Source organism: Indicator indicator, chromosome 36 (genome assembly GCF_027791375.1).
Source record: "Indicator indicator isolate 239-I01 chromosome 36, UM_Iind_1.1, whole genome shotgun sequence".
Lineage (NCBI taxonomy): Eukaryota > Metazoa > Chordata > Aves > Piciformes > Indicatoridae > Indicator > Indicator indicator.
In genome coordinates, this window is record NC_072045.1 from 3,011,218 (window position 1) to 3,025,837 (window position 14,620).

The 14,620-nt window shown below is 61.1% G+C and overlaps 2 protein-coding genes across 2 annotated transcripts; both read left to right on the forward strand.

Annotated features, from left to right (window-relative positions):
- The first annotated feature begins 864 nt into the window (after positions 1-864).
- Positions 865-7,529, forward strand: SF3A2 (splicing factor 3a subunit 2). The gene is made up of 8 exons (XM_054396285.1): positions 865-1,042; positions 1,479-1,550; positions 2,031-2,077; positions 3,516-3,625; positions 4,972-5,021; positions 5,281-5,421; positions 6,508-6,576; positions 7,099-7,529. The coding sequence occupies exons 1-8, from the start codon at positions 917-919 to the stop codon at positions 7,429-7,431; spliced, it is 948 nt and encodes a 315-aa protein (XP_054252260.1). The 5' UTR covers positions 865-916; the 3' UTR covers positions 7,432-7,529.
- Positions 7,530-8,857: 1,328 nt separating this feature from the next.
- Positions 8,858-12,607, forward strand: AMH (anti-Mullerian hormone). The gene is made up of 5 exons (XM_054396288.1): positions 8,858-9,434; positions 10,318-10,496; positions 11,069-11,192; positions 11,339-11,522; positions 11,689-12,607. The coding sequence occupies exons 1-5, from the start codon at positions 8,858-8,860 to the stop codon at positions 12,605-12,607; spliced, it is 1,983 nt and encodes a 660-aa protein (XP_054252263.1).
- The last annotated feature ends 2,013 nt before the right edge of the window (positions 12,608-14,620 follow it).

Here is a 14,620-nt window from a genome sequence, read left to right on the forward strand (position 1 = left end):
GCCGCCCCCCGCCCTGCCCTGCCCTCCCTCCCTTCCTCCTATGGCTCCCCCATCGCCCGCCCGCCCGCCCGCGCGCGCCCCGGAAGCGCTCCCCCCGCGCCGGAAGTGCGCTCTGCAAACCGGAAGCTCTCTCGCCGCAGCCGGAAGTCTCGCGGCGGGCGCGGGGCGCAGGGCGCAGGCGTGGAGCGGGGCCGGGGAGCCCGGTAGGGACCGGGGCGGACAGGAGGGAAGGGGGGGTTGGAGGGGACAGGGGGGGCCTTGGGTGTCCGTCAGAGGAGGGGGGCCTGGGTGGGGGCCGCTGGGGAAGTGTCTGGGGGAGGCTTTGGGTCTCGCTAAGGGCTTGGGAGGAGCTTTGGCTCTTGCTGAGGGGCTGGGGAGGGTTGGAGAGGGAGATCCCTGCTGAGGGGTGTTCAGGAAGGGGAGGCCTAACGCTGGCTGAGGGGCTGGAGGTGCTTGGGGGTAGGGGACTGAGCCTTGCAGAGGTGTTGGGGAATGCTTGACCCTTGCTGAGGGGTTGGAGGTGTTTGGGGGTAAGGGACTGAGCTTTACAGAGGTGTTGGGGAATGCTTGACCCTTGCTGAGGGACTGGAAGTGTTTGGGGGTAAGGGACTGAGCCTTGCAGAGGTGTTGGGGAATGCTTGACCCTTGCTGAGGGGTTGGAGGTGTTTGGGGGTAAGGGACTGAGCCTTGCAGAGGTGTTGGGGAATGCTTGACCCTTGCTGAGTGGCTGGAGGTGTTTGGGCAGGGGGGATTTAACCCTTGCTGAGGGTATTTGGGCAGGGGGGATTTAACCCTTGCTGAGGGGCTGAGCAGTGCTGTGAGCCCCGGGTTACTCACCACTCACGTTGCTTTCCCTCATGTTTTTTTCCAGACTCTCTTTTTCTCTGCAAGGAGCTGAAGCACATAAGGTCCCAGGATGGATTTCCAGCATCGTCCTGGAGGCAAAACGGGAAGTGGAGGCGTGGCCTCAGCCTCGGAAAGCAACCGGGACCGGCGGGAGAGGCTGAGGCAGCTGGCCCTGGAAACCATTGACATCAACAAGGTGAGGCCTGGAGGGGGCAGCCCTGGAGGGGGCAGCCCTGGGCTCCTGGACTCCTGCAGAATGCTCTGGGCACAGCTGTAGAGTTTGCTGAGTGAAAGGGCTTGGAGGGAGTGAGGCTGAGGAGCTGTGGGGTGGAATGCCCTGAGAAACGTTTCCTAGAGTCACAGACTGGGTTGGCAGGGATCTTAAACACCACTCAGGCTGTGTGCTCAGGGGGCTGGCACTGGATGATTTCAGTCCTCTTGCCCTGGTTCCTGTTTTGCTGTTTCTCACCTGCAGTCTCTCTCCCTTTTTGTAGCCCTGAAGCAGTGTGGGGCTGTTCATTTGGATCTGTGAGCTCAGTGCTTGCAGTGCAGCAGAATCTGGGCAGGATTTGGGTTATTCAGCTCTTTTGCCACGAGTTTTATTTGTAACTTTTGGATAATTCTCCTCCCAGGACCCTTATTTTATGAAAAACCACCTGGGCTCCTATGAGTGCAAGCTCTGCCTGACCCTGCACAACAATGAGGTGAGTTGGATGCTTGCTGGCCCTGATCTCAGCAGCAGCCTCAAGTGCAGGACCCTTGGGGCATTGCCTGATGGTTGGCATTGAAGAGGTGATGGGTGGGGGATGCCTTGGGTGTGTGCCCACCTCTCTGGGCAACCAGGGGCAGGCTCTCCCCACCCTCAGTGTCAAACATTTCTCCCTTCTCTCCATTCTGAATCTCCCTCTTTCAGTTTCAAACCATCCCCCCTTGTCCTGTCCCAACAGGCCCTGCTCAAAAGTCTGTCCCTAGCTTTCTGCTCAGCCCTTTAAGCACTGCAAGGCCACCAGAAGGTCTCCCTGGAGCCTTCTCCAGGCTGAACAACCCCAACTCCCAGCCTGGCCTCCCAGCAGAGGGCTTCCAACCCTCCCATCACTGCTGTGGCCTTGCTCCAGCAGTGTCTCTCCTGAGCTGCTGCTGCTTGGTGCCTTTCTCATTTTCCTCTGCTTTGTGTTTTATTCCAGGGCAGTTACTTAGCACATACCCAGGGCAAGAAGCACCAAACCAATCTGTGAGTTGTTCTCCTTTCTAGCTTTGCTCTCCTGAGCACTTCAAACTGATGTTCCTCCACTGTGTTTGTTTCCTGGTGAACAGCCTGGGGTTAGCCAGGTGGTACAGCCCAGGTCTGCTCCCAAGATGAAGAAGCTCCATTTTGAGCTGGAAGTCCAAAGCCAAGCTGTGGGATTGCTGAAGGGAGGGGAGGGAAGAGGTTTAAAAGCCAGATGGGTCCTGGTTGGAAGGAGCTGGGTTTGTGGATGCAGGGTGGGAGGTGTTCCTGAGTTTCATTTTTAGGCAATCCAGTTTGCTTTGCTTTGGGGGAAATAGAATCCAATCCCATCAGGACCCCAATCCCATCAGGGACCCCAATCCCATCAGGACCCCAATCCCATCAGGACCCCAATCCCATCAGGGACCCCAATCCCATCAGGGACCCCAATCCCATCAGGGACCCCAATCCCATCAGGGACCCCAACCCCATCAGGGACCCCAACCCCATCAGGGACCCCAACCCCATCAGGACCCCAATCCCATCAGGGACCCCAACCCCATCAGGGACCCCAACCCATCAGGACCCAACCCATCAGGGACCCCACATACCCCATCAGGGACCCCAATCCCATCAGGGACCCCAATCCCATCAGGACCCCAATCCCATCAGGGACCCCAATCCCATCAGGGACCCCAACCCCATCAGGGCCCCCAATCCCATCAGGAACCCAATCCCAACAGGGACCCCAACCCATCAGGGACCCCAATCCCATCAGGACCCCAATCCCATCAGGGACCCCAATCCATCAGGACCCCAACCCCATCTGGACCCCAATCCCATCAGTACCCCAATCCCATCAGGACCCCAACCCCATCAGGGACCCCAATCCCATCAGGGACCCAATCCCATCAGGGACCCCAATCCCATCAGGGACCCCAATCCCATCAGGGACCCCAATCCCATCAGGGACCCCAATCCCATCAGGGACCCCAATCCCATCAGGACCCCAATCCCATCAGGGACCCAATCCCATCAGGACCCCAATCCCATCAGGACCCAATCCCATCAGGGACCCCAATCCCATCAGGGACCCCAATCCCATTAGGACCCCAATCCCATCAGGGACCCCAGTCCCAGCCAGGACCCAGTCCCATCAGGACCCAATCAATCCCAACAGGACCCAATCAATCCCAATAAAATCCACTCCCTCAGGCTAACCAAGAAGCAAAGCTCAGAGCTGTGATGGGAGAGGGGCCCCAGGGTGGTCTGGGGGTGGTTGTGCTGAGAGCCCTTGGGCAGGGGCAGGTCTGGGCACACCTGGCCTGTGGTGGTGCACAGCAGGGAGGCAGCAGGGGTCCTGCAGTCCTTCCTGTGCAGCACTGCCTGCTCCCTGGGGAGGCATCCAGGAGGCTCCCTCAGCCTGGATAACCTTCCCTTGGCACCTCCCACCTGCACCCAGGGCCCGGAGAGCTGCCAAGGAGGCCAAGGAGGCTCCTGCCCAGCCTGCCCCAGAGAAGGTCAAGGTGGAGGTGAAGAAGTTTGTGAAAATTGGCCGCCCAGGCTACAAAGGTGAGGCTGGGGGAGGGTCTGCCACTGCTCAGCCCTGCCAGGGGAGCTGCCTGGCAGTGATTCAGCCCAGAGTGCTGTCCAGAGAGCTCCTCAGGGCTGTCCCAGAGTGCTCCTCAGGGCTGTCCAGAGAGCTCCTCAGGGCTGTCCCAGAGTGCTCCTCAGGGCTGTCCCAGAGAGCTCCTCAGGGCTGTCCCAGAGAGCTCCTCAGGCTGTCCCAGAGAGCTCCTCAGGCTGTCCCAGAGAGCTCCTCAGGGCTGTCCCAGAGAGCTCCTCAGGCTGTCCCAGAGAGCTCCTCAGGGCTGTCCCAGAGAGCTCCTCAGGGCTGCCCCAGAGAGCTCCTCAGGGCTGCCCCAGAGAGCTCCTCAGGGCTGCCCCAGAGAGCTCCTCAGGGCTGCCCCAGAGAGCTCCTCAGGGCTGTCCCAGAGAGCTCCTCAGGGCTGTCCCAGAGAGCTCCTCAGGGCTGTCCCAGAGAGCTCCTCAGGGCTGCCCCAGAGAGCTCCTCAGGGCTGTCCCAGAGTGCTCCTCAGGGCTGCCCCAGAGAGCTCCTCAGGGCTGCCCCAGAGAGCTCCTCAGGGCTGCCCCAGAGAGCTCCTCAGGGCTGCCCCAGAGAGCTCCTCAGGGCTGCCCCAGAGAGCTCCTCAGGGCTGCCTGGCAGTGATTCCTGAGGCTTTTGAGCAGCTCTGCCATGAATAGGATTTGGTTTATCTCCTGATGTCCTTCAAGGGTTGAATCCCCCCTGGGCCAGCTCTTCAGTGCTGCCCTGGTAATCACAGATGGGTAGGGTATCTGCCAGGCTGTCAGCAGCCATGCAGGAGGTGGTGACATTGTTTCAGTCCTCCTTGCCCTGTGCTGTGCCACCTTCCACTGATGCTCATCAATCACTCAGCTCAAGCTTCTGCTCTCAATTCCTCATTGTTTTCCTGTGGCCTTCAGTGCACAACTTGAGTTTTTTTATCTCCCCGCCCTCATTCCTGGGGAGAAAAGACCAACCCCCACCTGGCTCCAGCCTCCTCTCAGGGAGCTGCTGAGGTCTCCCCTCAGCCTTCTCTCCTCCAGGCTGAACCACCCCCAGCTCCCTGAGCTGCTCCTCCCCAGCCCTGTTCTCCAGACCCTTCCCCATCTCCTTTGCCCTTCACTGGACCCACTCCAGCCCCAAAATGCCCTTCTTGGAGTGAGGGCCCCAGAACTGAACCCAGTGGTGGCTTTGGTTAAAGCCAGCCTGACTTTCTGTTTGATGAGTGGGAGAGGACTCCTGTGACCCTTCTTTGGTGGCAGCTCTGGGTGTGTCCTGCTGCTGTCCCCTCCTGCTCTGTGCTGCACTCAGCTTGCTTGGGTTTTCATTACAGTGACCAAACAGAGAGACCCTGAGACAGGCCAGCAGAGCCTCCTCTTCCAGGTAAGGGCTCTCTTACAATCCTTGCTGTCTGGGTTACCCAAATGCTGCTCTCTGGGGCAGATCAAAGCAGGCCTGGCCTTGCTCATGCCCTGCTGAGTGAACCCTGTGGGCACAGGGGTTGAGCTGCTCCCTTTGGTGGCACCAAAGCGTCCTGTCGGGACCTGAGCTCTTGATGTGCTGCTTAGCTGAGGGATTTGCTTGGGAGGGGGGCAGTGGGGAGGGGGTGTCCTCCTCAGCAGCTGCCCTGCCCACCCCCCAGATTGATTACCCAGAGATAGCAGAGAGCATCATGCCCAGGCACCGCTTCATGTCTGCCTACGAGCAGCGCATCGAGCCCCCGGACCGGCGCTGGCAGTACCTGCTGATGGCAGCGGAGCCCTACGAGACCATCGCCTTCAAGGTGAGCCTGGGGTGGGGGCAGCTCCCTCACCCACAGCACCAGCAGCATCAGGGGACCTCTGGAGCTCCCCCACTCCAACCCCCCTGCTCCAGCAGGGTGCCCGTAGCAGCTTTGCCCAGGAGCACAGTGCCCAGGAGGGGTTGGAAGCTCTGCACAGGAGACGACTCCACAACCTCTCTGGGCAGCTGCTGCAGGCCTCCAGCAGCCTCACACCAAAAAAGTTTCTCCTCCTGCTCAGATGCAGCTTCCTGGGTTCCAGTTTGTGCCCAGTGCCCCTTGTGCTGTCCCTGGACACCACTGAGCAGAGTCTGGCCCCAGCCTCTTGCCCCCCAGCCTTTAGCTCTTGCTGAGCATTGCTCAGCTCCCCTCTGGGGCTGCTCTTCTCCAGGCTCTCAGCCCCAGGGCTCTCAGCCTCAGGGCTCTCAGCCTTTGCTCCACACAGAGCTGCTCCAGGCCCCTCAGCCCTCTGGACTCTCTCCAGTGGTTTCCAATCTCTCTTGAACTGGGGAGCCCAGAACTGGACCCAGTAGTGCAGATGTGGCCTCAGCAGGGCAGAGTAGAGGGGGATGAGGACCTGCCTTGACCTTCTGGCCACACTCTCCTTCATGCCCTCCAGGAGAACACTGTCCATGTTTTCCAGCACAGGAATTCCCAGTGAGCTTTCCTCCACACTTCTATCCTTCAGGGGTTTATGGAGTGGGAGAGGGCTGGGGAGGCTGACTGGAAGTCATTAAACCCCAGTGAGGAGCAGTGGAAAGCTCTGGCAGAAAAACCTGGCTGTGTGCAGAGCTCTGGGGAGCTACTGAAATTCTTGGTGTCTGGCACAGAAAAGAACCTTCTGGGCTTTGCTTCTCAGCCTCTGTGCAGATGTTGAGGGAGGGTTTTCTGCCAGCACCTCTGTCCTTGACTGATAGGGAGGCAACTTCATTCCTTGTGCTGCCCCCACCTCTGGCTAACAACAGCTGAGAGCAGCACAGCTCAGAAGCCTGCAGCAGCTCTGCTTATCTTGAAGGCTCTGCTGCTAAAAAAGGGCCTTTGAGCTCCTCTGCTGGGGCTAATAATAGCTCTGTGTTCCTCCTGCTGCAGGTGCCAAGCAGGGAGATCGACAAAGCAGAAGGCAAGTTTTGGACCCACTGGAACAGGGAAACCAAACAGGTAGCTGGAGCAGCACAGCCTGGCCTGGGGGTTGGAAGGGGAGCAGGAGGGCAGAGCAGCTTCTGGGGAAAGGCAGCACAGGAAGGGTGCTCCTCAGGGTGCTCCTCAAGGCTGTCCCAGATTGCTCCCCAGGGTGCTCCTCAGAGCTGTCTCAGGGTGCTCCTCAGGGCTGCTCAAGGTGCTCCTCAGGGCTGCCCAGAGTGCCTGAATGTGTCCTCCCCCTGGCTCCTGGTGCCCTCCCTGTGGCTCCTTGCTGTGTTTCCTGTCATCAGGCTCCTTGGACATCATGAATGCAGAGCTGGGGGAACTCCCATCCCAGGGAGCTGAGCACCTAGGGCAGGCTGCAGAGGGTGGAGGTGCTGGGACAGTCCTGGTGCAAGCCTTGAGGCAGCTGTGACCTGGGGGGGTGGCAGCTCAGGAGAGATCTCAGCTGCGCTCCTGGAGCGTGGTGTGTGATGTGTGATGGCACAGCCCTGTCCTGAGGATTAACTCTTCCCTTCTCTGCTCTGCTCTCCTCTCCAGTTCTTCCTCCAATTCCACTTCAAGATGGAGAAGCCTCCAGCTCCCCCAAACCTGCCCCCAGGGCCCCCCACCGTCAAACGTCCTCCTCCGCCGCCGCTGCTCAACGGCTTGCCCCCGAGGCCCCCCCTGCCAGACTCTCTGCCACCCCCCCCTCCAGGGGGCATGGCCCTGCCTCCTATGCCTCCCTCAGGACCAGTGCCACCACCTCCAGTGCCACCTCAGCTGCCACCAGCCCCCGGTGTCCCCCCACCTGCTCCTCTGCCACCCATGATGAGGCCTCCTCTCCCCACAGAGGGCCCAGGCACCATCCCTCCTCCTCCTCCCTCCAACTGAAGCCCCTCCTGGACTTGTTCCTGCTGGACTCCTCCAGCTACCATCTTTTTCTATGCAGTCAGAGAAATGTTGCTGTTTTCTAGGTGAATTCAACCCAATCCTGTAGATTCATTAAAAGGTTTCCATTCTCCTTCCTCTGTGTTCTGCTGCCCTATGTTCACCTTTCCTTAGCCCTCACACACAGAGAATGGTCCCAGGCTGCTGCCCTTGGGAAATTCTCCAAGGAGGAGGCAAAGGATTGGAAATCTCCAGGCTGCTCCCCTCCTCCTGACTTGAAAGCTTAGCTCCCTCATCAGCCTCAGCTCTGCTGCCTCAGAAAAGCTGTGGGCAGCAGGAGCAGGGCAGGGATTGTCCCTCTGAACTGGGCACTGCTGAGGCCACACCTCAGGTACTGGATCCAATTCTGGGATCCTCTCTCCAAAAAGGACATTGAGGGACTGGAGAAGATCCAGAGGAGGGCAACAAAGCTGGGGAAGGGTCTGGAGAACAGGGCTGGGGAGGAGCAACTGAGGGAGCTGGGGGTGTTCAGGCTGGAGAAGAGGAAGCTGAGGGAGACCTCATTGCTCTCTGAAAGGTGAAAGTGGCACTGGGGCAGGGTGCTCCATGGGTGAAGGTGGCACTGGGGCAGGGTCCTCTGTAGGTAGAGGTGGCACTGGGGCAGGGTGCTCCATGGGTGGAGGCATTGCTTGGGCCAGGCTGCCCAAGCTGGGCTTGCTCTTGGCTGGTGCCTCTCCCTTCACAGCCCATCCTGGGCTTGCTTGCTGCACCTTGCAGCTGTGGCCCTTTGATGGAGGAATCCAAGCCATGAGAAGCTCTCCCAGCTCTGAGTGTTGGCCTCTGGAGGGAAAAGCCCTCACAGTGTGCTGTGAACCTTTCTAAGTCACCTCTGAAGTGCTCAAAGCCATCCTGCTGCTGCTGCACCTGGTGAGATTCTCCTTCACAGCTTCAAGCAGCCTGGAGCTCAGGAGCTGTGCCAGAGAGGCCTCTCCAAGCTGCAGGTGCCAGCTGAGGGAGGAAGTTTCTCACTGCAGACAGGAGCAGCTTCCCACGCGGTTGCTGGCTGCTGCCCATTGTCTGCCCTATCTCCCTCCTCCTGGTCTGGCTCATTCTTCCCTCCTGGTGTTCCAGTACATGCCAGTCCCCATGAAGATCCAGGTCTCCTTTGAGCAAACATCTGAAGTCAAGGACAGGCATCTCCAATACTGGATGCAAACCCAAAAATAGAACAAGAAATGTTTCTTTGCACCCTCCCTCCCTCCCTCCTCTGCAGCAGGACAGCCCCGGGGAGCTCCTCTGGGGAGGTGGTGTTGTGCATTGTCAACTCAAGGCCACCGGTGTTTCAAAAGGAGACTTCATCCTCCCCTTCCACCCAGGCGCTCCTGAGACGCTTCCGAACGGCTCCGAGGGCAGCAGCTGCGGAGGGAAGATGAAGGCTGCCCTGGGGCTGCTCCTGCCCTGCTTGGTGCTGCTGGTCCCCTCGGCAGCGATTCCAAGGAAGGGGAGAGCTGGGGAAAGGTTGGAGCTGGGCTTGCTGGAGGAGCTGAGCCTCGGAGCGGAGCAGAGCAAGAGGGAGAACTCCAGCTCGGAGGGACCCGGCGCGGCGGCGGGGTCCGGGCGGGCGGCTCCGGCTCGTCCCTTCCTTCAGCGGGAACCGGGGGCGAGGTGCCCCCGGGGGGTGGCTGAGGATGGAGCCATCGGCTGGGCCAGCTCCGGCCTGCAGCCGTGGCCTCTGGGTGGGCTGGAAGGACCTGTGTGCAGGGTGAGAATGGACCAGCACAGGCTGAGCTCCAAGCACCTGGAAGTCGTGGGGGTTCTCACCCAGTACGAGAGTAGCTTCATCAAGCTGCTGAGCCAAGGCACCGGCTGGGATGGAAGCTCTCTGGAGACCTTTGGGCTCTGCCCAGCCGGGCAGGGAGCTGCTGCTCTCCAGCCCCTGAAGCTCATCCATGCACACACGGTGGAGCCAGGGCAGGACCGGGTCCTTGTGCTGCATCTGGAGGAAGGTTGGTGAGAAGCCCCTGTGCCAACACGGAGCAGGGGGAGCCCAGGGCTCAGGGTGCCCAGGGCTGGCTGCTTGTCCTGCAGCAGGTGGTGGGCTTGGGCCTGCTGGAGATGGCAGAAGGGATGCAGGAAAATGTCCTTCTGGGTCCATGTTTCAGAAGCTCTCTGGGTGGTGCTCAGGTGCCTTTTCCCTGCCTGTGTCACAGGCTTGGTGGCTTCTGCTCTGCTCTCAGTGTTCCTCACCTTCTGCTGTGGCTTAGGGCCCCATCCCAGCTCTGTCTGATCAGGAAAGGAGAAAGGGCAGCTTGGATGAGTCCTGGCTGGTCCTGCCCTCAGCCCAGCTGCCTGCAGCTCGGTGCTGCCAAGGAGCCCTGCTCCAGAGCTTTCTTGTGTAGCTTCAGCTTTGCCTGAGGGCCAGCAGTGTCCATTTCTCTGTCCCCTCCCCGTGGTGTGCTGCAGGGAGGGCACAACCTGGGGGTATGATCTATGCAGCAAGAGGGTTGTGGTTGTTTCTCTCCTGAAATCTCTTCCCTCCCTCCCAGATCTTGGGTTTGCAGCTGAAGTCAGCAGAGCTGGGCAGCTGGGGAAGCAGCTCACCCCCAGGCTGTGACACAACAGCCACAACATCCCTGAGAAGAGATTTCCACAGGGATCTGCCCAGGAAAATCTGCCAGAGCAGCTCTGGGGATGAGGCAGCCCCTGCCCACCAGGGCTGAGGGGTTTGCCCACCGCCCTGGAACTGGGGAAGGGGAACTTGCTGTGTCCCTCCACCCTTAGGCCTGTCCTGGATGCTCTGGTGACTGTGTGGGATCAGTGCTTGGTCCCAGAGCTCCTTCCTCATCCACCTCAGGGGTATTCACCCCCTGCCCATTTTCTCCTTTCCAGTGAAGTGGGAGGCCGAGGTGAAGCTGTGGTTCAAGCTGGTTTTCCAGGCAGAGGTGGGACAGTCGCTGGGAGAGCTGCAGGGGGCCCTGCTGCTCTTCTACCTGGGCAGCAGAGAAGGGCCAGGAGCTGGGCACCCAGAGGAGCTGCTGGCCACGGGCACGGGGCTGGCACAGGAGCAGGTGGGTGGCCATGGGGGGGGAGGGGGTCCAGTCCTGGGTGGAGGGAAGCTGGGAGGAGGGAGGCTTGGCTTTGCTGGCCCAGCACCTTTGCCATCCTTCCCAGTCCCTTTGCCATCCCCTCCCAGTTTCTTCCCCACCCTTTCCCAGTCTCTTCCCTACCCTTTCCCAGCATCCCTGCCCACCGGTACCCTCCCGCTGCCCGAGCAGTGCCTGCAGATGGTGCTATTACCCTGTCCCCAGCTCCCGGCACGGCCAGAGGGCACAGCCGGCGGTGCCCAGCCCAGTCTAGAGGGGTCCTGGCCCCGACCCCACCGCTCTCCACCCCGGCCGGGGGCATCAGCTGCAGCATCGCTGCCAGCCCCAGCCTGGGGCTGGGCGGTGAAGCCTCTCTGCTCCCCTCCCATTTCACTGCTCCCCAACTCACCAGCGTGGTGGTGATGCCCAGGATGGGGGTGGCAAGCTGGGTGACCAAGAGGCAACAGGAACCAACTTAGGGCACTCCCTTGAGTGTCCCCACCCCATGATGTCTCACTCACGTCCCTGCTGCTCCCGTGTCTTTTGCCTCCATGCAGATCCTCTGCCTGTCCAGGGCCACCCAGTACCTGGTCCTGGCAGCTGCTGTGGCATCCATCACCCACACCAGGGAGCAGCTCAGCTTCCAGGCTTCCCTGGACATCAGGCGTGGCAGAGAGGGAGGTAGGGACACGGGACAGCTGTGTCCCTGCCCTCTGGGTCTTGACTTGGGCGTTTGGGATCCTCCCAAGCCTGCCTGCAACAAGGGGCTGTGGGCACACACGTGGGAGACCCCAGCCCACCCTCCTCACTGCTTCTCTCCCCCCTAGGTGTCACCCTCACCCCCACGGAGACCCAAAAGCTCCTTTTTGGCTCTGATGACAAATGCTTCACCAGGATGACCCCCGTGCTGCTGCTGCTGGCCAAGTCACAGCAGGAGGAGGTGGCCTTGGCCCCTTCTTCCTACCTCTCTGCTGACGGGGTGGTGGACATGGCTCCCTACCCACAGCTCAGGTCTGTGGCCCTCCCTGCAACCAGGGAGACAAGAGGGGGCAGGGAGGCAGGGTGGGAAGAGAGGTCCTTCTGCTGTGGGGTTGTGGGGGGATACTGTGGGACAGGGCCTGGTGGGACCCCCGGGGTACAAGGAGACCCTGTGACTCTCCCTGTGTTCTCCTGACAGCCCACCCCAGGCTGGGACAGAGGAGCTGCCACCCCCCACGGCCACAAGCCAAGCCAACAGCTCCTTCCCAGCAGCCGACGGCAGCAGCCTATTCCTGGGGGTCCTGACCCGCTTCATCCAGCAGGTGCTGAGCACCTCCAGCGAGCCACCCACCCAGCCCAGCACCCACCACTGGCTGGACTTCCAGGTGATGGAGACCCTCCCTCACCAGCTGCTCAACCTGTCGGAGGAGGCGGCCCTGGAGCGCTTGGTGCAGTCGGAGGAGCCCTCGGTGCTGCTCTTCTCCCAGGACAGCGGAGCGGTGCTGGAGCAGCACCTGGGCGCCTGGCAGCCGGAGGGCACCGTGCTGCAGCTGCTGACGGACAAGCTGCAGGCGCTCATCCAGGAGCTGAGGGCCATCCCTGCCTTCCAAGCCAACACGGGGCTGCTCCAGCAGCTCCTCCGCTTCTGCTACTTCCCGGCGGGGTCGGCGGAGGAGGCTGCGGCCCCGGCGCTGCCGGCGGGCTCCGGGAAGCTGCACACCCTGCTGCTGCTGAAGGCGCTGCAGACGGTGCGGGCTCGCTGGCAGGAGCGGGGCAGGGTCCTGCGGCAGAACCGCAGCGCTCGGCACCAGGCGCACTGCCGCCTGCAGGAGCTGACCATCGACCTGCGCGACCGCAACTTCATCGTCATGCCCACGGTCTACGCCGCCAACAACTGCGACGGGCCCTGCAAGCTGCCCCTCTCCACGCGTGTGCCAAGCTACTACTCGCACACGGTGCTGCTGCTGGGCATGCAGGAGCGGGGCTCGCCCCTGCACCGCCCCCCCTGCTGCGTGCCCGTCCGCTACTCCGACCAGCTCATCATCAGCCTCTCTGCACAGGGGCTGGAGGTCCGCAAGTTCCCCAACATGGTGGCAGAGGAGTGTGGCTGTCGGTAGAGAGGTGCCCGGCTCCCTGCCCGGCCCCCTCAGCCTGCTCTCCTGCCCGGTTTGCCCTCGCAGCTGTCGGAAGCTGCTCGCCCAGACGGGGGCTGCCTTCCCGCCCCTGCCGCTCCCTTCTCTCCCCCGACTCCGGTTGACCTCGTTTGTGTCGCTTTGGTTCTGGGGTCCTCTGTAGCTCTGCTGGTCCCTGGGGGCTGCTCTGCAGCCTGGTGTTTGCCTGTGCCCAGTCCCCACGCTTGGATGCCTGAGGTGTGCTGCAGCCTGGCTCTGAGCCCACGGTGGGGTTTGGGCTGGATATGGGCACTGTGGGGGGCATCACAGGAGGGCAAGGCTTGGCAGATCCAGCCAGGACCAAGCTTATTTATCCCTCACCTTCTGTTCCTTGATGTTGGTTGGAAGAGACCTCTAAGCTCAGCGAGTCCAACCCTTAACCCAGCACTGCCAGGGCACCACAGAACCATGTCTGAGGCTCTTGCTTCCTCCGAGTGCCCCTCACTCACAGCATCCTCTGGCTGTCTGCCAGCCCATGCCCATCAGCAAGCCCCTGCCAGCCACGCAGCTCCCCCTGCAACAGCAGAACAAGAGGCAAAATCCCATCCTGCAGAGCCCAGCCTTGAGCTGGGGATCCATCCCCATGGGAGCCAGGGCCCAGGGAGAGCTGCTGGCAGTGGCCTGGGACAATTTTCTGGGTCACGTCTGTGTCACCCCACACTGACCTCGCTCCCAGGACACTGCCAGGGGCGAGGGGAGGGAGGGAGGGAGAGCTGAGCGAGGGCAGCGATCCTGTTACAGCATCTGAGCTGCTGACACCGTGAGGAGAGGCTGGTGCCAGGGCACCTGCTCCGCGGCCCCGCTGGCGTCAGCACCGAGCCCGGCTGCCCCCGGATCATCTTCCCAGCTCCACCCAGTCCCAAACCAAGCTCCAAACCCATGGAAAACAGCTCCTGGGCTCATCTCGGCTGCAGCCACACCAGTGGTAGAACCATCCCTCGCGCTCTGCAATGTCCCCGCGGGGCTGGCACACGCTGTCCCCATGCCAGAGCCCATGTGGGCACCTGGGTTAGCAGGGATGGGGGTGGCACAGAAAACACACAAACATAACCAGGGCCAAGAGCTTTTTCTTGTGGTTGTGGGTTTTTTCTTGTTAAAACATTCAGTTTCACACCTTATTAAAAATGGAAACAGTTTCTTTTGACCGGCACCGATTTAGCAAACACTGAAATCCGCGGGGGGCTGGGGCTGGGGCTGGGGGGAGAGAGGGGGCGGGGGTGGCGGGGTGGGGGCTGTCTCCTGCAATGGCTACAGCACTGTGTCAAAATTCACTCCTGCGTCCTTCCTGAAAGCAACTCTCTGGAGGCAAAGCCTGAGGGGTTCTGGGGTGCTGGGCTCTCTCCAGACCTTATTCGTGACCAGCAAAGCTTCATGCCACGTTGCAGCAATCGCACCAGGGCCTGGAGGTTGTTCCAACGTCCCTCTGAGGGAGGGTCGAGGCTGCAGCCTGGCTTCCTTACACCTCAGCACACCCCAGCACATCCCCTCCTTCCTCTCTTGGTTTGCTTTGAATAAGTCCCTCGGCTGAAGGAAGAGCAAGAGGCTGCAGACAAAATCTCTGTGCTGGGCTCCTTGTGCCCCCTGTGCCGCCCCACGAGTGGCAATGAGCTGCAAGAGAGATGGCAGTGGGGGTGGGGGAACAGAATCACAGAGTGCCAGATTGGAAGGGACCCCAAGGATCATCTGCTCCAACCTTGCTGGGTGATGGAGGAGTTGAGGGGAGCTGGCCCAGCACCCTGCCAAGCTGAGGCTTCAGACTGCCCAGTGGAGGGGACTCCACTGCTGCCCTTGGGAGGTGGTTCCGAGATAGCAAAGCCCAGATGAAGAGAAGCTCCTTCCCCCTGCTGCTTTCAGGCTGCCTTTGTGCATCTAATCCAGGGGGGCCCAAAGAGGCTTGTGCCAGGCTCAGCGATCCTGTGCTGCCCACGCTGCCAGCCTGGGGCTGTCTCTGGCAAGCAG

Excerpts from the sequence above, each read along its gene's own strand:
- SF3A2 (XM_054396285.1), top strand. The coding sequence starts at position 917 with ATGGATTTCCAGCATCGTCCTGGAGGCAAAACGGGAAGTGGAGGCGTG. Across the intron at positions 5,022-5,280 it reads AGCAGAGCCTCCTCTTCCAG|ATTGATTACCCAGAGATAGC; the intron begins GTAAGGGCTCTC and ends CCCACCCCCCAG. Across the intron at positions 6,577-7,098 it reads GGAACAGGGAAACCAAACAG|TTCTTCCTCCAATTCCACTT; the intron begins GTAGCTGGAGCA and ends TCTCCTCTCCAG.
- AMH (XM_054396288.1), top strand. The coding sequence starts at position 8,858 with ATGAAGGCTGCCCTGGGGCTGCTCCTGCCCTGCTTGGTGCTGCTGGTC. Across the intron at positions 11,193-11,338 it reads CAGGCGTGGCAGAGAGGGAG|GTGTCACCCTCACCCCCACG; the intron begins GTAGGGACACGG and ends TCTCCCCCCTAG. Across the intron at positions 11,523-11,688 it reads GCTCCCTACCCACAGCTCAG|CCCACCCCAGGCTGGGACAG; the intron begins GTCTGTGGCCCT and ends TTCTCCTGACAG.